The sequence below is a fragment of the Hesperophylax consimilis genome, chromosome 4 (assembly GCF_061612785.1).
Source record: "Hesperophylax consimilis isolate HC1 chromosome 4, BYU_Hcon_1.0, whole genome shotgun sequence".
NCBI lineage: Eukaryota > Metazoa > Arthropoda > Insecta > Trichoptera > Limnephilidae > Hesperophylax > Hesperophylax consimilis.
The window spans coordinates 15,030,329-15,057,131 of NC_142839.1; the positions used below are offsets into that span (position 1 = coordinate 15,030,329).

The following is a 26,803-nucleotide window of genomic DNA, read 5'->3' on the forward strand; positions in this document are numbered from 1 at the left end:
AGGCTCATGTTAAAGGAGGCCAAAGCTCGAAATGGGCTGTAGCGCCATTGAAGAAGAAGAAAGTCACACTCAACACAGGTTTGTCTTACTGGTGGTATCTCATAAAAATGACAATTCAACACACCCACAAAAAGTCATGAAAAGTGATAAAACAAAAACTAGGTTACATAGGTAACTATTAAACCTAGTTTTTGTTTCATCACTTTTAATGACTATATCATGGAACCGGTCTTGCTAGTTGGTAATTTCAATAATTTATCATATTATAATTTGGATTCAACTGCCTCGTTTGACTTTTGATCATCATAGATGCTTGCATCAAGTAAACAACTATTATCATTCAGGTTAAACGCAACATACGTTTATAATCTACGCGTTAGTTTAATTATTTTATCAAAATACACTTTTTGCAAGTTATGCTTTAAAATATTAAGACGATTTATTTGTTTGCGCTCGTACATATGCAGTATGAATATGAATACATAGTTTTGTCCGTATAAAAAAGTAATTCTTTCGAGAAAGGCATACAATATTTATAGGTGATTCAATCGTTTTGACCGGTCGGTGGCCGAGTTGACATCGCGTTTAGGTCCCACCCAGGCGTAGTGTGTTCAATTCTTCGGCTGGCCAAGTCCTCCATCACAACACAAGCAACATTTTCAGCTTACTGTGGTGGTAGTAGGAGATTTTCAAATATTGTTAGGTTATTCGTAACCCGGGAATGTTTGTCTTTCTTTTAAAAAAAAAAATGTATTCGTATGCTTTTCTTTTGAAATAATAGAGTTTTTATACGGACAAAACTATTTATTCATATTCATAATGTAATAATTGCAAAAAGGGTAATTTAATAAAATAATAAAATTAACGCCATCCATGAAAGCGTAGATTTTATCGAACGTTACGTTTAACACTAAGATAAAGGTTTAGTATGGGTAGTAAAAAATGTTTGATACATTATATTCAGCATTCAAGAAATGATATTTCCATAGAAAATCCACGAGAGTAGCTACCGTCTGAAGATGGTACCTACTCTCTGTGTACTAGAATTAACTAGAAACTCAGATACATAAATCAAGGAATAAACGTTCTGCTTGGAGAGGTTCGAGAGTTCCGTCCAGAAGACTAAAGAGTAGAATAAATAGCCGTTTTATCCGAGATACCTCATTGGTAATACAGTAGCGAGCACTTAAGTAAACAGCTCGCCCAAGGCTGAAGCGATGGGAGTGGGAAGAGTTTCTTTGTTGAACTGTTTGAAAGCTCTAGAGGGTTTCAAGTGTCAATATTTTTAGTATTTTCTCATAAAGATGAACTGATCTATATATATAAAAAAAAAAATATATATTTAACAAAATTGCGTTAGTTTTTTTGCAATATTTAAGCATTTTTTTCGTTCAAAGATGGTTTGAAAGAGAGATGTAAATACGAATGTTAGAGAGGGAGCGCGTTAATATTAAAAATACGATAATAATTAAATGTTGAAAATATTGAATAAAACACGACTCGTTTGAAATAGAGCAAAAATCTCTTTACAAATTTAATTGCGTTTAAAGATGCACTGTAATTTTTTTCGTGCCTATAACATATTAAATAACAGAATTTTATTTAATGAACTTTTCGGCAAAACAAATGTATAGATATTATCTAAAAAAATATTTTTTTTAGGATATAATAACTTAAAGAGTTTTTAACGAGAAACTTGTTATAAATCAGTAGAAATTAGGTATGAGGGGATTTAATTGTAAGAAACAAAACCCTCAGTGTGAAGAGGGTGGAATATTTCTTAGTAATTCGGACAAAACATTAAACCTTATTTATTGTTTCAATGTCAAATAACCGGACAGAAAATAATCAAAATAGTATATAGATTCAATGGCGACACAAGACTCTAATAAAGGGGGTTTGCTCGAGGCTCACATTTTAATTAATTCCGACGAATTCACAAGAATATTTTTTTTCTAGAGCGAATCCTACGGATCTAAGTTATTTAAATTTAAGATTAATAAAAACCACGCCCTCATTAAAATATTTTACGCAAAACGGTTTGAAAATTTTACAAAACGTTTTTAAACTATAAAATTAGCATTAAGCACCAGATTTTATTTTTCTAGACGGTGAATTGGTAACTTCCCGAGGAATCCCTCTAGAAACATCTGACATTTTAGTAATATGTTCATCAGAAATAATTCAAATAAACCCCACGGAAAGATCAATTTTCTTGGCCCGCTTTTTTACATTAGATCCACACAGGCCCTGAGGAAAATAATTCCCCTCAGGGCCTTTGTCATCTTTGGGGATGATGTGTGGAGGGTCTTTTTAGGATGGAAAGTTCTGGGAAGGAAAAAGGTACAACTGGTGGGTAGGAATCTGGGCTTAGTGAGTTCAGGAGTGACGGACGTATGAATCCACCCATCCCATTGCAGTGCCAGGCGATGTCCCAAGAGAGTCCTAATGGAGAGGTCAAATGGGGCGGCGGTACGGCAAATTTTTTGTTTTGACAAATTCGACCGTAGGTCCGTCCATTACGCTGGGCCGCGCGCCGCATTTTGTTTTTACACGACGTCATCACTTATGTCGTTAAGATCCCCAATTTATTTTAGATATTTGCTAGGACAAAATTAACCGTACGTCTTTTCAATAAACGGAGGCCGGGCGTCGCATATTTTTGTGCATGGCTTCTTCACTTACGTCGTTAAGATCCTATTTTGCTAAGACTTCATTTTTGGGTATTGTCTCGTTAAACATTGTTATTTCAATGTAGGGACTTACACCATTACATGATAATAAATTGAAAGAATCAATTGAAATAAATCTTTAAAAAATCAACTCGAATAATTTTTTTTTAATATAACTCATTTATTTTTATCAATAGATGTATTTTTTTTTTTTTTTTGCATTGACTGGGGATTGAACTTTCCTCCCCAGGGACCACGCTAACGCCCAAGCCAAATTCTAATTTGGTAGTACCGAATTCATTTTGTGTATTAACTGCTGTACATTTTTATTTATTAATATAATGTCATCAGAAAAATGCGTGTGCGGGTTTGTGCTTTGCTAACTGCCGAGATCGGGGAGTGGGTTAATCTCCACTTCCAAGATTCCACTTCATTCAAGAAAACTAAAGTGAAATTCAAGTACCTAGATATATTCAAACATATGTAATAATATGAAGCCCAGGGGCAAAGAAAAGAAAACATAAAAACTCCGACAGTAAATTCAAGCTTTGGACAAAGACACTACCAATACCATGCAATAAAAGCTTTCAACAGTTTAAAACTTGAAATTAAAATTGAGGAAAATAAAATAAATTCACACACAAAATTACAAAATGGATTAAAGAACAAAAAAGACAATATTACCAAAATTTCATAGCATAAAATAAAAATAAAACCTACACGTAACACACAAAACCAATATAAACACACATCACTCACAAACATACAAGATTATTTTCAATGTACTATTTTTTTTTAAATTTTAAATATATTATTATGTATTCTTAATTTTAAATGCATAATTTTTCTCATTAAATGTATTATGTAGTTTTTTTATATTATAAAATGAAGGCCTCAGCACGGGCAAGCCACCCAGTGAGGCCTACATTACTGAAAAACTTGAATTGTAAAAAATATTGTACCTAATAAAAAAAAATAATAAAAAAAGCCGAAATTTCTTGCTAGGCATGCAAATACTCTACGAATTGAACCACCCAACTTGTACGTTATAATGGTTTTAGAATGCAGTGAAAACATTAACTAAGATAAATACATACAGATTACAGCACTTAGGTATTCGATTACCATGAACACAATTTAATTTTTTTACTGCTAAGCTTTGCAATAAAACGTTTAAAGATATTTGTTCGTTCGTTTTCCGAGTGGGAAGTTTCTCTCCCCCCCTCCTGGTGCTGTCGAGGCCTTATCAATTACCCGAGACGTCACGTGTATGGATTTTGTGTAATCACTTAGTTACAGACCTTAAAGAGACGAGTATTCAATCAACGCAATTCTCCCCCGACTTGTTGATTCAAGGAAGCGCCTTTTCTCTATATAAAACGGTGGAAAACTTCGAGAAACTCGACGCGGAAGCTCCTTGACCTACTTTAATTATTTTTCAGAGAGCTTCTACCATTTGTTTTTAATTCTCTTCTTTAAATGCGTTAGATATGTCCATGACATCTTTCAAAAATGGTTTTCTTTGTTTTTATAATTGATAAGTACCTGCTTTTATAAAACTAACCAAATAAAGAAGTACCTTCAGACAAATCATTTTTAAAGAGACACGGTTAAACATATTTGTACACACCGAGAGTTTCGAAACTTTCAAAAAAGGTTATAAAATTAATTTGAACATCCGCCAGCGGTCCTCTCTTACCCCGCAAATGCCCATATATACTGGGTGCGTAGCGACGTTTATATATACCTAAACTACAGGGTTTTCCAATAAGAGGTGTTATTTTGATATTCAATCGTAAAAGATCAATGGTTTCGTTGCTTGTGTGGCGTAGCGCCAACTTGTTGAAAGCAAACGTTGTCCAAATCAATACCATCCAATTCCGGCCATAAAAAAATATTAATCATCTCTCGATAGCGCAATCCATTCACCGTAACTGTTGCTCCAGCCTCATTTTCGAAAAAGTAAGGTCCAATGACTCCGCCGGACCATAAACCGCAACAAACAGTCACACGTTGAGGATAGAGAGGCTTTTCAACAATAACTCTTGGGTTTTCCGAGCCCCAGATGCGACAATTTTGCTTGTTGACGAAGCCACCGATGTGGAAATGGGCCTCATCACTCAAGATGATTTGCATTTGATTCACTCAAGTGAATTTTAATAATTTCAATGCGTTGTTGAAGCGTGTATCGTTCCATTTTTATTAATGGCGTAGTTTTTACTTGTGAAATGTCAAAAAACGACAGCTTCAAAAGTAACATCTACCGAAATAGCGGGCTATTCAAAATAACACCTCTTATTGGAAAACCCTGTATAACGGCAAGGGAGACACAACGATTTCTATAAGAATATCGGAGTCAAATGTCAACATTCGGGAAATACACTAACTCCTCAGGGTAATTTGTTCAGTTTTGGGAACAAACAACCCATAGAGTCAATTTGTTCGCTTTATGGAATAAATCATATGGTTTCATGGAAATCGTTGTGTCTCCCTTGTTAGAAATATGAACTAAGCGGTGATAAAAAGAAAAAAACACCAAGGTTTATCTACAAATAAGTTAACCACAGAATAATTCAAATGTACACTTCTATCAAACCACAATTTAAGAAAAAATTATGAAATATTGTGAATTTTTTATTAATTATTTTTATAAGAAATGATAAAAAAGTGAGGTGGTCGTAATGTTTAGAATACTTTTGCATATTAAATTATATTTTATCAGTAATTTTAGTTCAGTGTTTAGACAATAAAACGTAAAGAGAACCAATTTTAAAACTTTCCGTGCTTGCGTTAAATTTTTAATTATATGTTCATTTCTAATAATACAATTTGAAACTGTATTCATCACCTTTCAAACACAGTTTTTAGTTTTCGGATACGTTCATAAATATCCCATTTATATTAATTTTATTGAGAAGCGAAAATTCAAAAAAATTCTCCGACCTTCTGACAGCTTATTTAAGAAATATAACGATTAATATTTCAGAAGCCTGATGAGTTAACGACACTAATTCTTAATATTAGCAGTGTTCAACAGGTTTTTTCAATAACAACGTAATTTAGTTTGGATAAAATTAGAGTGTCAGCATATTAGTCTATTGTTATTTGGCCTAATGAAATAGTCCTTGAATTTAGTAACTATTGTCACACTAATTATGTTTTATATCTACGGTTCCAAACACAACACTTAATCTGAAGGGTTAATTTTTATCCAGCAGTAAAATAACCTTTCTATATCTGACAAATCGCACTTCATTAGGTATGAATTATTATTAAAAGACATATGGGTCTTTTTAATATTTGTGATTTCTGTGAACTACTTTTAAAGATGTTGATTGACAGCATTGCCGTCATTAGAGCAATGTCACGTAGATGGTTATTTTTACCATAGCCTCTTCCGATCTTCTAGAGAGCGTGCGTTTTCATGACAAAGCTTATTTACAGCTTTAAGCTCTTAGGACTTTAGGTTAAAGAAGTGATGGGCATAATCGAGGCAATAGTTTTGTAATTTTAAAAATTGTTATTCATGTCTCTGTATATTTTTTTCTTTTTTGTATTTATTACGATCGAGGTAACTTCAGATTTTCAGTCACCATAGTTGTTAATTGTGATTTTTTAGAAAAAAATCATAAAACTCGTCGTTTGTGTTCGATTATTGTTATTTTTTAATTAGTTTCTATGGCAAAGTCTGTACATCATGCAAGTGTAAAGCATTGTGTAATAATAATGTCACAGTTTTCACAGTCCTCCTCACTAGGGTTTCCTGTTCTAAAGCGGCCTGTAGTTTTTTTTCTTCATATTTTTGTATTTAGTTTCTAGTTGTTTTTACATTCGGAACATCATTCGATCATTAATACGTTCTGGACTATTTTGGAGATATTTCGATAATGCCCATGACTTGACAATGAGCGACCTTTTCCTACCAATAACAAATACTTAAGATACTACAAAAGTATGATTAATTTAAACTTATTATGCATATTTCTTGATGAAGCCTAAGCGCTATTTTCATATTCTTAGAACGAAGCAATAAAAGTTATTTAGAGTAAAAATTAAGTGAAATACTTACTTGTAAGGGTCTTGTAGTTCTTCAGTGACGAAATTGAGATAATTCCATCCACCAAATGCAAACAGTCCTGAATAGAAGGCAATAGCAATGCTGGACACACTGTATTTTCCTTCCCAAGCATTTTCAAAGTTTTCTGTGTGTCCTGCAGATAAAATACACGGATCATTAATTTCACTTCCACCTAGTGGTATCATTAAAAGAATACACAGCACTATTATTATGTATTTAATAAAAATCATTTCGGTAAAGACAACATTTGGTAATTTTTGGATAGGGCCTGACACGCTTATTACGAATATTTTTTAGAAAAAAACTTTATATTCGCCTTAATTACTATAAAAGAAAACTTTTTGCATTTCGGGCGGCGGAAAATTATGAATTTAAATTTTCAATTGCGTTAACCAAAATTCACTTCGCGAATCGATGCGGCGGCAATCAGCTGCCATTAGGTACGTCACTGTTATGTTGGTATCCCTGATACATTGATTTGTATCACAAACCATGTTACACAAACCTAGCGTAGCCGGTAAACTAGTTGAAAACTGGGATGTTTTTCTTGCCTTGACGCGAGCAGGCGTTATTAAGGGGCACTTTCCTTTGTATCACAAACCATATTACACAAACCTCGGCATCCCACGAAGATAGCAACGGTCGTATTTAGCTCTTGTTAATGCATCAGTGATACCAACATAACAGTGCGTTCCTAATGGCGTCGCGTTGTCGCCACATCGATTCGCGAAGTGAATTTTGGTTTTATGCAATTGAAAATCAAAATGAATAATTTTCCGCCGCCCGAAATGCAAAAAGTGTTCTTTTATAGTAATTAAGGCGAATATAAAGTTTTTTTCTAAAAATTATTCGTAATAAGCGTGTCAGGCCCTATCCAAAATTTACCCAACATTTTAAAAGGAAATTATTTTTACATAATAATACGAATATTAAAGGGAGTTCAATGAGTGTTTAGAGATTTTAAAACAGGCTTTACAAACTTAACACAGTAAATCGAAAAATATTTCATAAATATGAAGAAGGATTTACAGAAGTTAGAGAGTTCCAAAGAAAGATTGTTTCACTGGTTAGTGAAGAACTGTTACTATGTAATGCGATGTATTTTAAGATCTCGGATTTCTTTAAAATTAAGTGTTATTTCTTAAAATGAAACTGACTGCGAAGAATTTAGACCAGCGATAAAGTCCCTACCTATGATATTATATTTTGAACAAAAAATAATTTTAATTGTCTTTTTCAAAATTGGAACTGATTTGTCAAGAATTCGGAACATCCCGTAATTTTAAGAATATAAATTTCATTTTCAAAATTGGAACTAATTGTTTGAAGAATTCAGCCTATCCCGTGGTTTTTCGCGGATCTGCGCTTGTACCTAATTTCGTAAAAGTGTAATACAAATATATGAGGTGATTATTAAAAAAAAGAATATACACGGTGTCTGGAAACTCGTAGTGGGAAACGGATGAATCTCATTAGGAGTCGATTTCGTGGTATAACTTTTTTGATTTGAGTTTTCGTTTTCGTGTAAATCGCGTGCGAAGCTAGAATTTTTTAGGATAAATCTGAAAAAAATCGGTCGCTAGAGGGTTGGTGTTAGCTCTTTAATGTGCTTTAAAACGCGTCGAAGAATAGATCCGGCCCAAACATTTTCTTATCCCTTTAGTTAAAATAAAAAAATAAAATTGAATGCTCAGGTCGATTTTTTTTAGTTTAGAAAAATTAAGCGGACAAACAGACGCAGATAACGACTATTTAATGAAGAAAGTATCGTTTTACTTCCGAAGTACACACACCTACATATTACGGCTCAGAATAAGTAATGGAATTGAATTAAAAATGGCAATTATTAATAATTTTGTTGGTTACGAGTTTTAATAGTTAGCGTTAGTAGAGGAATATATTTTCAGAAAACAATATGACGAAAAATGTTAATTTTGCTATAAATATTATATTTTACAGATTTCAATTATTGGTGCATATAATTATTTTTAATAAAAAAACACCTATTATCTTATTTCAACCCTGTATAAAATTATCATAATAATGTTTGTAGATAGTACCTACCAGGTGTATTTATATAATAATAACAGAGGAGAAGAATGGGGTGCTTCACTAATTACCTACGGACTACTTTAAAAAAATAGTTATAATGAAAAAGCTAAATATCGGTCTTTATTAAAAGAATATAAGAAGACGCAAAAAAATTAAAAGATAAGATAAATGAAGTCGACAAAACCATAATAGCGGAGGTACTTCTGAAAACTTTTAAGACTTTTTTGGCTTGACTATAATTAACATATATATATATATTTATATTTGCTCTGTTAAAGCTGTTTGTCTCTCTACAAAAAAAAAAAAAAAAAAAAAAAAAAAAAAAAAACGGATCCATGCGTAATATTCAAAGGTCTTGACAAAGACTATACCGAAAAAGAATTCTTAGAAGACATCATTGAACAAAACAACGACATCAAAATGATATGTGAAAAATACCAAGACAAAGAAATATTACAAGTTAAGGCCATCATTACAAACAAAAAAACTAACAGCAAAAACTTAATACTACAAACAAATCCCGAAATGAGACTACATCTTATTAATAAATAAAAAAATCATCTAGGATTCATGAGAATCTATGTAGAAGACTGCAGTCCTCTTACCCAATGTTTCCACTGTCAAAGATTTGGACACACAGCACAAAAATGCTGCAATAGAATGAATAAACCAACATGCAAGCACTGTTCAGAAGATCATCCCATCTCCGAGTGTAAATCCCTGGAACTGCCACCCAAATGCGCTAACTGCAACTCAGCTAACAAGAAGAAAGAAATAAACTCCTTGAACAGTAAAATGAATGATGTAGACCACCGAACAAACAGCGAAACATGTAAGTTCCGATCTTACATGCTTAAATTAGCCAAAGAAAGAATTAACTACGACATTGAATAAAAATCTTATAAATAATTTTGTAAAATACAACCGAAAATGCATTAAATGGATGATTTCTTAAGTAACGAATTAGAGTTAAATATTAAAATTCAAGAATATGAATGTATATGTACCGATTCGTGTAACAAAATTATTTCTAAAAACATCAATGATATAATTATTATGCACATAAACATCCGTAGCATTAAAAAAATTTAGATGAATTATTTCTAAAAATAAATAATTTAATTAAAAAACCGGACTTTATAGTGTTATCCGAAACATTTACGAACGCTGATTCACCGTCTTATCACTTACCTGAGTACAACTATATTTCTACCAAAGTAGACATCAATAAAAATTCGGGAATAATAATATTTGCAAGCAATAAATTTAGTATTGTTAACATAATAGAACATCCAATACACTTAGTAAACTGCATCGAAGTACATTTCAAACTCGGCAAATCAATATACCATCTAATATCTATCTATAGAACGCATGGCTCGAGTATTATTACATTTATTAATGACCTCAAATATATATTATTAAAATTAAAAAATAAACTTTGCTTCATCGTAGGAGATTTTAACGTTAAAATTAATGAAAAAATAGAAAATAATAACAAAAATGAATACATCAATTGTATGACTGAACAAAATTTTATATCTTGCATAAATAAAAATACTAGGGAAAGGTTTAGACCACATTTGGACAAATGTAAACATTAAAGATCTTCACAAAATAAAATCAATTGTTTGGAAAACTAACATAACTGACCATCACTCATGCTTACTTCTGTATAATAATAATATTAAACATAAAAAACATAATTTAATAACCAAAAAATCAACAATAGATATGACTATTCTCTCTAAAAAATTAAAAGAGGAGGATTGGAATAATGTTTTAAACAGTGATGATACTGAAATTTGTTCGACTAACTTTGAAAATATTATGTCACAACACATTAAAAATTCGACAACTGAGATAACAACACACATAAAATCAAAATTAAGATGTTTAAAGCCTTGGATTACCAAAGGACTTATTATATCTATCAGAAATAAAGAAAAACTTTACAAAAGAACTTTAAAAAATCCCCAAGATGAAAAAGCATATATTTTCTACAAAAAATTAACATCTTATATTAAAAAAAGTAAAGAAGAGTATTTTAAAAATAAAATATTATCTTCAGAAAATAACCATAAACAAATGTGGAAAACTGTTAATTTCGCCATAGAAAATACAAAAAAAACACAAAACATTAAGTACATTGAACATGATAAAAAAATTATAGATGCCAATATACAGCCTAAACAATGTGCAAATATATTTAATTCCTTCTTTGCAAATGTTGGGAAAAATCTTGCGAAAAATATCCATAAGCCTTCAAACCAAGAAAACCGTAAAAATAAAAATATACAGAGACGTAATATACTTTCAATGTTTGAAACAACAACAGAATGTGAAATCTCGAAAATAATAGAAAATATGAAAGGAGGTTCGTCTCCCGGTTTTGATTCTATTACGACACACATGTTAAAAACTATGAAACCTCACTTAATAAAACCTATCACTCATTTAATAAACTTAAGTTTAACAAATGGAATTTTTCCAATGAACTACAAAACCACAATAATCTCACCTATTTACAAATCTGGAGATCCACATCAAGCAACGAATTATCGCCCAATATGTTGTCACGTAACGAATTGACACGTTCAAAACTCCCGCGAATTCAAATTAGTACCTATCAGTTGTAACCATTGTTCGCGGTGCGCATGCGTGCACCGTGAGGTTGGTAAACTGCACAACGCCACACACGCGGGCATTCACCAACGGCCGCCCTCACTCGCAATCTGGCCTCGGCCTTGATAACATGTGAGCGTTACCGCCAACAGAGACGCAAACATAAGCGCGCCTAAATTAACGACTGTTTTCTCGCACAAGTACTTTATAAAACCTATATCAATTCTGTGCCAATTCACGATGAAGAACCGTGCGCGCAATAGCGCGTACAGTACAGCCGATGACCGCTAATTGTGGTTCAACAAGTACGAGATTCATCCTGCAAAACCCATGTAAGCTGATAACTATAATTCCCCTGTATGTGCCTTTTATGTTGAATCATGCTCACCTACAAAGCTTGCCAGCCAGTACCTAAAATACCGATAGAGATTGACCCAACGAAAAGCTAGAAATGTTAGGATGTTTATTACTCTTTTCATGTGTGTATTCTGTTATATAAATGTGCTTTGTGAATATACTTTCATATCCCATTCATTGCGTTTCCTTTGACGAATATGGAGTGGTTGTTCGGCCTTCAGTCCCTCGTGTAAAAGCCCAATTGGCTGACCTAATCCCTGATGTCATGGAACTCAATCTCTACCACCTGAGCTAACGCCGATTTGTTCCAAGGCACCCTTTCTACGACGGGCCCCGTGGGGAATTGCGCCCCCTCACACCAGCGTCCCTTACACTGTCGCCTAACATGGGGCAATTTTTTTTTTGTCATCCCTTCAAGCCAACAACAGACTACCTCATGTTCGTCAATTGAAATCCTCTCTATGTACATTATTCTTGTAACAACATGTGATTTCCTTCTCAGCAAATGTCCACAAACCGTCCCAAAAAACCGTTTTTTTTGGCGCGCTCGCAAAACTCGCTTCACAAAATGGCGGTCCTTCGTGTTCACACTTTGCCGCGTCACGAAAACAGACACGACAACCACAAACAAATACAACAGAGTTGTTTTTGTTTCTCAGCAAGCATAAACATCACGAATTCGTGTTTGTTTATTTTTTATTTTTTCCAAGCTCACTTCAGGATCGTAATGTCCCTCGCATAGTAAACATTACCTACAGACAAATCACCTTCCTCCAACGAGTTTAAATAAAAACACGGGTTTGTCTCAACACTAATTACACATTTATTCCTAATAAATTATAGGTACAACTGCTTTTTCCTCCAATGTGCAAATACGAGTGTTAACCCTCCAAGTGCCTTCGACGAGTGTTAACCCTCCAAGTGCCTTCGACAAGTGTTATCCTTACAGCAAGTGACGTGAAAAAGTGAAATTAAATTCATTCCTTTTCTTCAAAATTCTCAATTTCAAAGCAAAATCTCTGGCCAATTTTTTTTTCTCAACAAGTGAAAGTGACTAGTGAAACTAAAAAACACAGTTTTACAAAGCAAAGTCCTGGCCAATTTTTTTTCTCAACAAGTGAAAGTGACTAGTGAAACTAAAAAACACAGTTTTACAAAGCAAAGTCCTGGCCAATTTTTTTTCTCAACAAGTGAAAGTGACTAGTGAAACTAAAAAACACAGTTTTACAAAGCAAAGTCCTGGCCAAATTTTCAAAAATTCAAAACACTTCAAAAATTCCGGAACACAATCGTCTTCTTTCTTAACAAACATCAAGCAAACCATCAAAATGGATCCACCCACTGCACCTACAGGAATTACATTTGGTGTAATCACCAACATTCTCCAATCAAAAAGAGAAATATTACTCCAAGCTCTTCGTAAAAGGGACCTGTCGCCAACCAACAAATCAAAGAAGTCACTCATAAATTACGCCTTGTACTTCAACAAGAAATACATCAGGAATTTACGTTTCAATTGCCCCGAACCAGTGGAAGCAAAAATAATTACACCAGTACCACCTGAGTCTAAAAACATACTAACACCAGTCATTCCACAAAATAAAAGTTACGACCTAACTTCCTGGAAAATTAAGTTCAACGGTCGCTCCGATGTGGAAAATTTTATTGACAGAATAGAAGAAACTGCCCAAGTCAGAGAAATTCCCATAGAAATCCTACATCGCAACTTTATCGACCTCATTGCTCCCGAATTACTCTCGTGGCACAAATTACACAAAAAAAGGGCAGATTCTTGGCCCAAACTAAAATCAGCCCTCATCAACAATTTTGGAAAAAAAGAAGCACAGCACAAAATAAAACTGTCGCTGTTTGCAATCAAGCAACTTTCGAACGAATCAGTTGCCAACTTCATACAAAGAGCTGAATTCACAAACGCCAGGCTCTCTTCACCTGTTTCGGACGACGAACTTTTGCCGGTTATAATTGATGGTCTCCTCCATAAATATGAGAACATCATTACATCACAAAAAATCCTCAGCATAAACCAACTTAATGACGTTTGCCTTCTATTGGAAACATACCAAAACAGAAGAAAGGACTCTAACGATGCAAACGAAATCATCAAACCAAGCAGATCCTCTGGTATCAAACCGGAATATAATGAAAGAAAAATCTGCTCATTCTGCAAAAAAACCGGTCATTCTCAAACTACTTGTTTTAGGCAAGCTAACCTCCAAGAACCCCGGGACACCAGAGCACCTAAGAGACATTCTTCCCAAAACCACTCTCCACCTCGCGACAATCTACGAGAAATTTTCAAAAAATCGAGACACAATCACGAGAGATTACACGCTCCCAATAAAGTTGTCAAACCTCCACCGGACTTTTCGAAACCCCCTCCAAATTGGGTAAACAAGAAACAAAAAAACTAATACCCAACCTCTCGGGAATCCATTTCACTCCAAGGCCTAAGGAATGGATAGAGTGGTTGAGACACGTAAAATACTTCAACCAGGCCTTACATCTTTCAACTGTTAGTTGCAAAGAAGCTCAAGACCACAGACATAGGAATTAATAGACGAGAAGATAAAGGCGAGGGGTAAAATCAACTGTTGAAGAACGAAGGGAGTGAAGATGACTGTGATTCGTCAATAAATCAATCTGACAGTAAATAGGCATCTCGCATTATAATATCACCATTTACTTCTTAAAAGTAAAATCTGCTTTGAATGAATAGACATTTTTACATGGGAGCGCAAATTACTCGCCACGTTATGAACAAATTTGCGAAGTCCAAATTCGGCAAAGTAAGGCAGCTTCTATATTCAGAGTCGTAGTTAGTTTCAGAGTATTTAGTTAAGACACTTTTATAAATGTTCATAATTTACTTCCCAGCAACCAACCAGCTTTGTGTTTCGCGTCCAGACGTTTCTCGATGTCATAGTAACAACTGATTCATATTATACGATGTGAATATGCTTAAAATAAAATAAAATAATGCTTATATATGGAATGTAATACGACAATTGGGTTTATTCTCTTTTTTCGCATCTATTTTTACCAGTTTTCATAGTACAAGTAAACATTTTGCCGTGTTATTTCGTAAAATGAACCGATGATGCCTCGACCATAGTTCGCACAAGAATGATGACGTCACGTTTTCAAATATTACTTGAGGCCGTACGCGAGCCCAGCCGGCTCAATGGAACCGGTATGGGGAGTGGGGATAATACGCTTTTAATCACTTAGGGCAGGTCTACTAATATTCATATGTCTATGCTCAAGACGGAAGACCCTACACTCAATTCTCCGTCAATAATGTCACCTTTTCGGGACTTATGGATAGTGGCGCATCTATTAGTTGCCTCGGCAATAATGCACACATACCTTTCGTCAATTGCGGATTTAGAATCAAAATGCATTCTACACACGTTACAACCGCAGAAAACACAGCTCAAACTGTCACAGGTTTTCTAGCACTACCTGTCAGTTGCGGAAACAAAACAATCACGATCAACTTCTTAGTAATTCCTTCGATATCCCAGAACTTCATCCTCGGTGTAGACTTCTGGAAGGCCTTTAATGTCGCCCCCCAGGTATTTAACACTTGCAACAACACCTCTCACACCACACAAGTCAGTGAGATTCGTACAGTAATACCTTACGAAAATCCAAGTTCTGCTCAATCACAACAATTAAAAGAAATGATCAGCAAATTCGAATCAATATCTTTCGAAAAATGCGGCTTAGGACTAACTAACCTGGTCGAACACCACATCAAAACCACTGGGCCACCCATCAAACAAAGGTACTATAACCTAGCTCCCCAGAAACTTAAACAATTGGAAAAAGAGTTAGACGAAATGTTGAGTTTAGGCGTGGTAGTTCCTAGCAGAAGCGCCTGGACAAACCCAACTCTACTTGTGTCAAAAAAGGACGGCTCTGCACGATTCTGCATCGACAGTAGAAGACTTAATGCTTGCACTGAGGCCGACGCCTATCCACTTCCATTTGTTCACGCCATCCTCGACAAACTACGAAACGCCAAGTTTATATCTTCAATTGATCTAAGCAAAGCTTTTTGGCAAATACCATTAGACGCTGCATCTTGTGAAAAAACTGCATTCGTCATACCAGGTAGAGGTATGTTCCACTTTAAAAGGTTACCATTCGGCCTCAAAAACAGCCCTGCCGAACTACAAAGGTTAATGGACAAACTATTCGGCCCAGAATCGGATAACAACTTATTTTGTTACCTAGACGACCTCATCATCATAACTGACACTTTCGAAAAACACATTGAAATGCTGGAAAAAGTCTTCCAACAACTCAAACTCGCCGATCTCACCATCAATTTGAAGAAATCAGAATTCTGCAAGTCCCGCTTGCGTTATTTAGGCTTTATTGTCGACGAAAAAGGTCTGAGAACAGACCCAGCTAAAGTCGAAGCCATGGCAAATTTCCCCAGACCCAAAAACGCAAAAGAAGTCAAAGGTTTTCTAGGACTTGCCGGTTATTATAGAAGGTTCATCAAAGACTTCTCCAACATCGCAGCACCCCTCAACAAAATCACTGGTACACGCAAAGGCATCAGTAATTTCCTATGGTCCCCTGAAACCGAAAAGGCCTTCATCACTTTGAAATCTGCTCTACAAACAGCATCCGTGCTGAACTGTCCTGATTTTACGCTTCCTTTCACGCTCCATACAGACGCTTCTAATGTTGGAATCGGCGGAGTACTAACACAGGAATTTTCCGATGGCGAACACCCTGTAGCTTACTTTTCCCGTAGCTTAAACAAATACGAAAAGAACTACGGAATAACGGAAAAAGAATTACTGGCAGTAATGGATTCTATTCACCACTTTCGAGGATACATAGATGGTAGCAAATTCACTGTAATTACTGACCACAGTAGCCTAAAATGGCTAATCTCCTTGAACAATCCATCCGGTAGACTCGCTCCTTGGTCATCACGTTTGTCTCAATACACTTTCGATGTCATACACCGCAAAGGCGCCGACAACATTGTACCTGACGCACTCTCAAGAATCGAGCTTGCTCTCCTAAACACCGAACCAACTGCCCCCATCTCTTCTACTAAGGACACCTGGTATCTAAAGATATTCAACGGTTGCATTAACTCTCCTCAACAGTTTCCCAATTTCATCATAAAAGAAGGACAATTGTACCGTAATTGCAAACCTCCTTTGTCTATCCTCGAAGACCATGCTTGGAAACTGGTTGTTCCTCCTGAAGAAAGAGAACAAATAATATTCAACAACCACAGTGCCCCGGAATCCATACACCCCGGAACCTTCAAGACATATAAGAAAATATCCTTGAAATATTATTGGCCCGGCCTTTTCAAACAAGTGCGAAATTATATTTCTAAATGCGACACTTGCAAAGCTTATAAACACAGCACCGCACCCCCTGCTGGTCTTATGGGTAAACCCAAACGCGCCGATAGACCACTGCAATCTCTGTCAATGGATCTTATTGGACCTTTCCCCAGAAGTTATGCTGGACACATGCATATACTCAGTGTAGTGGACATTTTCACCAAATATTGTTGGATTTTTCCTTTAAAAAGAGCCACCGCATCTGCAGTCGTAAGCCTTTTGGAAAAACACATATTTATACCTTACGGAACCCCCCGTACAATTATTGTGGATAACGGAAAACAGTTCATCGCAACTGAATTTAAGGAGTTCCTGTCGAAATACGGCATTAAGGACATCTTTTATAACACTCTCTACACACCACAGAACAACACTGTAGAGCTTTATAACCAAAACATCAACACTGCCCTGGCTATCCTAGTTGATAAAGACCAACGCACTTGGTGTAAAAACTTGGAAAAAATTCAAGCAGCTATGAACAACACGGTAAATCTTACAACCGGTTACACCCCATTCTTCCTCAAACACGGTATGGAACAAATTGTTCACGGCTCTCTACATCGGAATATTGATTTTCCATCATCGGTCCCCTCATCTGAAGACCCTGTAGAAACATATGCCCACCGTTTAGAAGAACTCTCTGCTATCTACAGCGAAGTAACAGACGCTTTATTACTGGCCCACCAAAAGAGTGCGGACAGATACAACTTACGCAGGAAACATGTCACTTTTAATAGAGAAGATATTGTCTGGAGAAGAAATAACACATTGTCACAAGGTGCCATGTACTTCTCTGCCAAATTGGCACCCCGCTTTATCAAGGCTAAAGTACTGAGAAAAATCTCAGATTTGGTGTACACCCTGTCCGACATTTCTGGTAAACACATAGGCAACTACCACATAAAGGACATTGTCAAGGCTGGAAAAATGGAAACAATAGAAACCATCACTCCTGTCCCTACGTTTTTACCTCATTGGCAGAAACAACCACTGTCATACACTACAAACTTTGCATAAACAATTATTTATGACTTGTAATATTGATTTCACAAGCCGTCTACCAAAGTGTTATTCGTTTTTTGTCGAAATCATTAGCCTTTTGACCATAATGTTCTTGATTTTCATAAATTAATCATCCATTATGGTTTGTCGTAAGTAAATCTTACACGACAAGGTACAATAAGTGTCAATTGTAACCTTGACCTCGGCACACTATTTCATTGTATATAAACTTTTGTTCCTATTCTTTTCTCACATTTCACCTTTTCTCATGTATACACCTTTTTTGAAACTGATCATTTCAGAAAAGAGACACCTCCTCAATGTCGGTTTGTATTTTTTGGTACGCGCGATGCTCAAAAATGTTCTCCATTCCCTGTTCCCAACACACCAAGTTCTCTTGTCATATCATTTTATATTATTGTTTCTTTTTGCCCATGTTCTCGCAATTATCCTTCATATTTGTTCTAATGGGTTTCATCGTACATAAAACAATGACCCTTTGCAACATGCACCCAATTAAGGTGAATGTTCAACCCCTGTAATTTGTAATCATAGTGCGTGTGTAATTCCAGTTCGGTATCGTCATTTGATTCAAGTTACACAGGTGTAACAAATACAAGTTACAATTACCATGTTAAAGTTTTTTCAGTTTTACCAAAATTGAATGGCGCTCAACTATCCCATTTGCTCTTGTCTTTTTTCAGAATTTGATATTGACACGTCATTTCTGAAAATAGTTGTTGTAAAGAAAGACAAATTGCAATTTGTCTTCCTCATCAATAGCATTGTACCATGCATAACACCTTTCGGTCACATTGAGTATGTAAAATCATAGGATCTCAACTTACTGACCTAAACCTGTTATATTGTCGCACTTTATTTTGTCTTGAATGACATTAATTTGCTTTGTTAAAATACACCAAGCCAGGTCACTCATATTAAGTTATCCTGTGTCTCAAGGTGCCCTTTTGTATATAAAAATGTATAACATGTATAGTTCACAACATTCGTGTTTGTGGCAATTGTGGTAACACCAAGTGTGTTTCCTTGCTCATTTTGCGTGGTCATTTTAAGTAGGTAAAACCCAATCAGGTCTTAAATAAACCACTACAAACCTTTCTATTGTAAGCAAAGAGTAAGTAAAACCAAATAGGTCTCTTTCGCTATATTCACAACTTTTTTGTCTTGTATAAAACATCCTTGTTGACATATGTCTTGTATTATTGCCAACCATCCGTGTAAACTCAGCATAAGTTAGTGTCATCACACAACGTGTAAACTCAACTTATGTTTGTGTCACCACATACCGTGTAAACTCAACTTAGGGTTGTGTCATCACAGTATATTGTAAGCAAAGAGTAAGTAAAACCAATAGGTCTCTTTCGCTATATTTGTGCACTGTGTAAGTAATTACTACTATCACATCACATGTCTTGTACAATTGTATCTGCTTGTCATGTTAATTTTTGTATTATGCTAGTACCAATAACTATCGACATCACCGTATATGTTTATTGTGTATTTTATGTATATTCCGTTTGTATTGAAATGGAAACTTCTTCATCAACTTGAACGTAAACTTGTCTTCCACCATGATACGAGAGATCGTTATAAAATCCACCATGATACGTGCGAACGTTATAAAATCCAATGCTATACGAGAAGTTCGTCATAATCACTTATTTTTCGCCAACGCAGCGAATAGGTAATTTGTCTCAATGTTTTGTTATAAATACCTACCGTCTTACACCCTTTCAATACTGGGCTCGTCTTTTTTCAAATCGTTCAATTTTTACATGATACGTGAAGACGTCATAATACTTACCGTGATTCGTGTGAACGATATAATATCAATTGGTTTTTCTTAAATAAGATTGCCACCTGTTTATACTTGAACTACCTACCGTAGATCATTTTACCCGGATATGTCTTGTCATTAAAAACATTTGACACCTTTGTTAAACTTGCCAAACAGCAGGAAATTTCCCTCTTGAAAGAGAAATTTAAAAAATAACATTGAAGCTGTGCATTCAGCAAATTTTGGTCGAATTGATGCCTGTGGACTTCTTGTAACTAAACCCAAGAACTATCTACTATCCATTGACCATGGACTAATCATCGGCTTCACTTTTGATTATGAGGTATCGTGTCGTAGGAGGTCAATCGGGACATGACACAAAAACACCTAACTCGTCGGCTGGGAAACGAATAAGAAAACTCCCAGGTTTGTGAAATTTGAACAAGGGTCTGTCATTTTCTCACAAATTTGTAGAAGATTAAATCGACCCCTAGTCTTTCATCCAATAAACATGAAAGACTAGAATTGTATTATGTTGTATGTTATGTTTCATCACACTTTCTTGTAAATGTAATGAGTCAGGAAACCTGCTGTCAAATATATTTCGCTCTCTCCTGAAGATCGAATCTGGACTCTAGCCTGTTTTCAGCAGATTTCTATACTCAACCGTTTCTTTTCGTCATCACTTTCACCATGTACATATTGTAGAAAATTATTCGCGGATTTGGAAATAGTACGATAAGCATTGGCTTATCGTCTGTCAAATAGGACAAACCTCATCCACGAATCCTTTTTTTCTCACCCCTTCTCCCATCATCCCTTCACCCTTCAATGAAATATATTCACTATGTTCTCTTCTTTGAAAACCTTACGTTGTTACCGCTTCAGCGATAACATTGACCATGAAAGGTCAATTGTTTTCAAAAAAGTTATTTTCTGTCACATTGCACAAACATGTTCTTGTATCAGTGGATTTGTATTCAGTACTATTGCACTGAATGGACTATACAGAGTCACCTCTTGATACGAAAACATATTTTTTTTCACATTTGTAAAATCTCAATTAGTTAGGAACATCTCTATCTTTCTCTCTCTGGTTTCTGGCAAGCAAATCTTTTTCTTCTCTCCAAGGCACATTTGTTTCTCTCCAACCTTTATTTCATCATTGGTCTACCAGGCAGGTAAACTTCAAGAATTTTGTTCTAATAATAATTTACCCCTGGACTAAAAAGAAGCCCAGCAGCCTCCCTCACCACCAGCTGAGCCCTCTTCATTGCCGCCTTCACTACCGTCACGGAGGTCCCCTCTCTTTAGCCTCGTCATACAAAAAGCACCCGACCACACCCAACTCAATTAAGTGTGAGCCGTTTGTGCAGTTGCGAACAAAGTCGTCTCACAATATAATGACACTTTCCAAACAACAACCTCCGAGCATGTCAGCTCCAGGTTAGTTGTCCGTTCCTGCCAATCAACTGCTGTCTTTTGCTCCATCAAGCACTGACACAAGCACTGTCCTGCAAACACTAAAACACGCAGACCAACCAGTCGCCGTTCGTGCAGACTCACCAAATGCCGTTTGTGCATACTCACCACCGATCTCCACTTGGCACCAACCCATGTTATTCGCAGCCCTGCACGCTTTAATAACCAATACAACCTTGCTTACTGCCAGCATGGATCCACTCTGGCATTTCTAAAAACTTGAAGCACCTATTTTTGACCTCTGTGATAGTAGAACCCCTCCGCAACAACAAGTTCCACTCCATGTTCTTTTCTCAGACCCTAGTGTTCATTTGAGTGTAATCTCAATGGGTCATGTGTTAGTGAAAATAACAAGTGCAAAGCAAACTCCGACCACTACGCAAACACAACAAACTACGCTGCGCAAATCTTAGCTTCCCGGACCAATGATAAACTTAGAGTCTTTTTTTTTCCATAATGTCATGTCACATGTTACTATGTTTTGTCTTGTCTTGTCATGTCATATGTTACTATGTTTTGTCTTGTCTTGTCATGTCATATGTTACTATGTTTTGTCTTGTCTTGTCATGTCATATGTTACTATGCACTGTCTTATTGTGTCACTATGTGTTCTATGTTTGTCATCAATTAGCTAGCACACCCAGTCAATCTCTCTCAATCTCTCTCTCTCGCAAGCCATCTCTCTGAGAAGCCAGTGGCATGTTTTAAGTAAAAGAGGATTCTTTAAGCCTGTTGCTTCATTGCCACGTCGCTTTTTCTCGGGCGGGCGGGGATGTGTCACGTAACGAATTGACACGTTCAAAACTCCCGCGAATTCAAATTAGTACCTATCAGTTGTAACCATTGTTCGCGGTGCGCATGCGTGCACCGTGAGGTTGGTAAACTGCACAACGCCACACACGCGGGCATTCACCAACGGCCGCCCTCACTCGCAATCTGGCCTCGGCCTTGATAACATGTGAGCGTTACCGCCAACAGAGACGCAAACATAAGCGCGCCTAAATTAACGACTGTTTTCTCGCACAAGTACTTTATAAAACCTATATCAATTCTGTGCCAATTCACGATGAAGAACCGTGCGCGCAATAGCGCGTACAGTACAGCCGATGACCGCTAATTGTGGTTCAACAAGTACGAGATTCATCCTGCAAAACCCATGTAAGCTGATAACTATAATTCCCCTGTATGTGCCTTTTATGTTGAATCATGCTCACCTACAAAGCTTGCCAGCCAGTACCTAAAATACCGATAGAGATTGACCCAACGAAAAGCTAGAAATGTTAGGATGTTTATTACTCTTTTCATGTGTGTATTCTGTTATATAAATGTGCTTTGTGAATATACTTTCATATCCCATTCATTGCGTTTCCTTTGACGAATATGGAGTGGTTGTTCGGCCTTCAGTCCCTCGTGTAAAAGCCCAATTGGCTGACCTAATCCCTGATGTCATGGAACTCAATCTCTACCACCTGAGCTAACGCCGATTTGTTCCAAGGCACCCTTTCTACGACGGGCCCCGTGGGGAATTGCGCCCCCTCACACCGGCGTCCCTTACAATGTCTAATTTCTAATACAGGAAAGATCTTTGAAAAAATAGTAAAAAAACAATTGGTAAATTTTCTAGATAATAATAAAATATTACACAAAAACCAGTGTGGCTTTATAAAATCACTCAGCACACAAGATGCTATTGCTAACGTAACTTCATACATTCACGAATCATTAGATAAAGGTAAAAAATGTGCGGGTATATTTATTGACCTTAGAAAGGCATTCGATAGCATATCCCATGAGATGCTATTAAAAAAATTGAATAATATCGGCATAAAAGGCAACGCGATTAAATGGATCACCGACTACTTAAAAAACCGTCCTCAAGTGGTAAAAATCAATCGTGTTAATAGTGATCAAGAGATTACAAGCTTTGGAATTCCCCAAGGTACAGTGCTTGGACCAATTCTATTTACTATATATGTAAACGATATTTTTTTTCAACCTTTACATGGTCAAATTACGTCATACGCCGATGATACAGTATTGATAATAAGTGATAAGACTTGGGAAAAAGTAGAATTAAAGGCCACAGAAGACATCAACACGCTCAAAATTTTTTTCGATACTAATTTACTGTCACTTAATAATGAAAAGACATTTGTAATTCCATTTGCAATCCATACAAATGATACTCCTAAAAATTTTAACATTATCATACATAATAATACTAAAATTCACAGCCAAAACTATTGCAAATCAAACTGTACAGTACTAAAAACAACAAATAAAATTAAATATCTAGGAGTAATTATTGATAAAAATCTGAAATGGAAGGAACAAATATGTCAAGTAGTAAACTTAATTCGAAAATTAATATATATATTTTTAAGAATAAGAAACTTTCTGTCGATAAAAAATCTATATTTAATTTACTATGCCTTAGTTCAATCCACTTTACAATACGCTATTATTAGTTGGGGATCCGCGTATAAATTTAACCTTCTTCCAATTGAAATTATACAAAGAACAATTATTAAAATTATATTAAAAAAATCCTTTGACTACCCAACAGAACGCCTGTTTGAAGAATTTCAAGTACCTACATTTAAAGACCTATATATTAAAAACTCATTAATCCAAATTATAAAAGAAAAAGATAAATATCAATTTTTAAATGAAAACAGAACGCGACTTAGACATGTTTTTCTATGCCTAAAACTAAATACGTCTTTTGCACAACATCATTATACTTACCAGGGAAGAACTTTTTTCAATCGTCTACCAGAAGAAATCAGAAGCATTAATAAATGATAAAACCCGAATACTGCTCTCTGTCAAGAGACACTTAAAAATATTCTGTAAAAAAAACTACTGTCACTTAATTAATCTCACAAATATCCTTAGTTTTCCATAACTTCCTTTCTTTTTTTAAAATTTATTATATTAATATATTATCCTTCACTACTATAAAAAAATACTACAGCAAACATACATTTATGTACAATGAATTATTTAAGTACCTACTAACTAACAACAACATTTATGTACACTCCCCTTCCATACACAAGCAAATGCTTTCAATGGGAGAGTAGTAAAAAACCCAAGATGTAAAATGAATTATGTACACAGACATAGGAATTAATAGACGAGAAGATAATGGCGAGGGGTAAAATCAACTGTTGAAGAACGAAGGGAGTGAAGCTGACTGTGATTCGTCAATAAATCAATCTGACAGTAAATAGGCATCTCGCATTATAATATCACCATTTACTTCTTAAAAGTAAAATCTGCTTTTGAATGAATAGACATTTTTACATGGGAGCGCAAATTACTCGCCACGTTATGAACAAATTTGCGAAGTCCAAATTCGGCAAAAAATTTTTTCTATTTTCAGAGTCGAATATTTCGTTTAAGTATTTAGTTAAGACACTTTTATAAATGTTCATAATTTACTTCCCAGCAACCAACCAGCTTTGTGTTTCGCGTCCAGACGTTTCTCGATGTGATAGTAACAACTGATTCATATTATACGATGTGAATATGCTTAAAATAAAGTAAAATAATGCTTATATATGGAATGTAATACGACAATTGGGTTTATTCTCTTTTTCACATCTATTTTTACAAGTTTTCATAGTACAAGTCAACATTTTGCCGTGTTATTTCGTAAAATGAACCGATGATGCCTCGACCATAGTTCGCACAAGAATGATGACGTCACGTTTTCAAATTTCACTTGAGGCCATACGCGAGCATAGCCGGCTCCAATGGAACCGGTATGGGGAGTGGGGATAATACGCTTTTAATCACTTAGGGCAGGTCTACTAATATTCATATGTCTATGATTATGTACCATGTAAACAATTATTAAAAATAAAAAATAATTACAACAAAAAAAATCACACAAAATGACGTTGGCGTTATTTTCAACAGTTGAAAATCACCAACGTTATCAGCGTTAGCGTTGGATAGGATTACCTTCAAGCCCAGTACTAATATAAAGGTGTTTAATTTTATTTTGCAAAAGGGGCCGTCGGAATAATAATTCGGTTAGGTTTAACATGCTGTCCTGCAAGCAGTCGTGCACATCGGATGGTGGGTAGGGAGTTTTAGTTCAAGAATGTGAAACTCAAGTTACATAATGCACCTAATGGATATATGAAAGAACTGCCATCTCAAGAAACCTGACACCAACAACAGATCTGACATTCAGCAGATATTAAGCGGCCGCTACACTACTCGCTTCGGCGCTTCGACGAAGTCCTCGACGAAGTTAGCCGAAGTCCGAAGTGCGTGCCCACACACTCGTGCAACTTCGCGAGTAGCTCAGTCTCTCGGAGTCCGTGCACTAGGCAACATGGACGTTCAAGTGGCAAATAAAGGATGAAAGTAGATTAAATGCTGTTGAAATGAGATCCCTGAGGCGTATAATAATAATAATAATAATAATTGGATAATTTGTAAAGCGCCGTTTTTGTGAAAAATCACCTCAAGGGCGTATGTGTGGTAAAACCATGTTTGATCGTGTGAGGAATGTGGAGATCCGCAAAGAGTGCAAGGCTGATGTAAGCGTAATGAGTAAGATTAAGAAAGGGATGCTTAGATGGTTTGGGCATGTAGAGCGAATGAGCGAAGATAGGAGTGTTACGGCCGGCATAGTCCAGTGGTAACGCATTGGACTGCCATTCCGAAGGTCGCGGGTTCGAACCCGGCGTGCGCAAATAAATTTTATTTGATTAATTTGTGTTATTTCACAATTAATTAATTAAAATAATATATAGTATATTTGCGGCACGTTCCAGAGTGGAAGATACTACCAGTATCGCCCTGGTGTAAGACCACCATTCAGAATTGAAACGTTGCTCCAAATGGCTTTAGCCGTGTTTAGTGACTAGATCTGAATAGCCAGGTACTTCCCCACCTTCCTCTTTCCCTTCCCCACTTACCTTCAGCCTCACAACATCCCCCAATTGGGGATGCCATAGTCTCACTGGCTCCAGACTGGAGCAGTTGGGACTCTTGTGAGGTATTCACTATAAAAAAAATATTAAAAAAAGGAGGATATATGATGCAAATGTGAATGGTAGCAGAAGTCGGGGACGCCCGAGGAAGACATGGCACGATCAAGTGAATCAGATACTCGAGTCGGGCCATGTCAAGAGTCAGAATAATAGAAGAGTATGTATGAGACGATGTATGAATGTGAATGAGGCAAGGAGTGTGTGCCAAGACCGAGTAGTTTGGCGGTCCGTCCTCTCTGCCTACCCCTGCGGGGAAACGGCGTGATGGTTAGTTAGTTATCTTTATGGTCCCTTTCAATTGGGTCCCAAATAACCGC

The 26,803-nt window shown here is 35.9% G+C and overlaps 1 protein-coding gene across 1 annotated transcript in view; it reads right to left on the reverse strand.

The window, feature by feature from the left end:
- The window catches only part of JhI-21 (Juvenile hormone Inducible-21), a 70,027-nt gene that overhangs the window by 9,009 nt on the left and 34,215 nt on the right, over positions 1-26,803 (reverse strand). Inside the window, exon 4 of the mRNA XM_089631239.1 lies at positions 6,742-6,883. Coding sequence (XP_089487365.1) covers positions 6,742-6,883 — 142 coding nt within the window. The remainder of the gene's footprint in view (positions 1-6,741; positions 6,884-26,803) is intronic.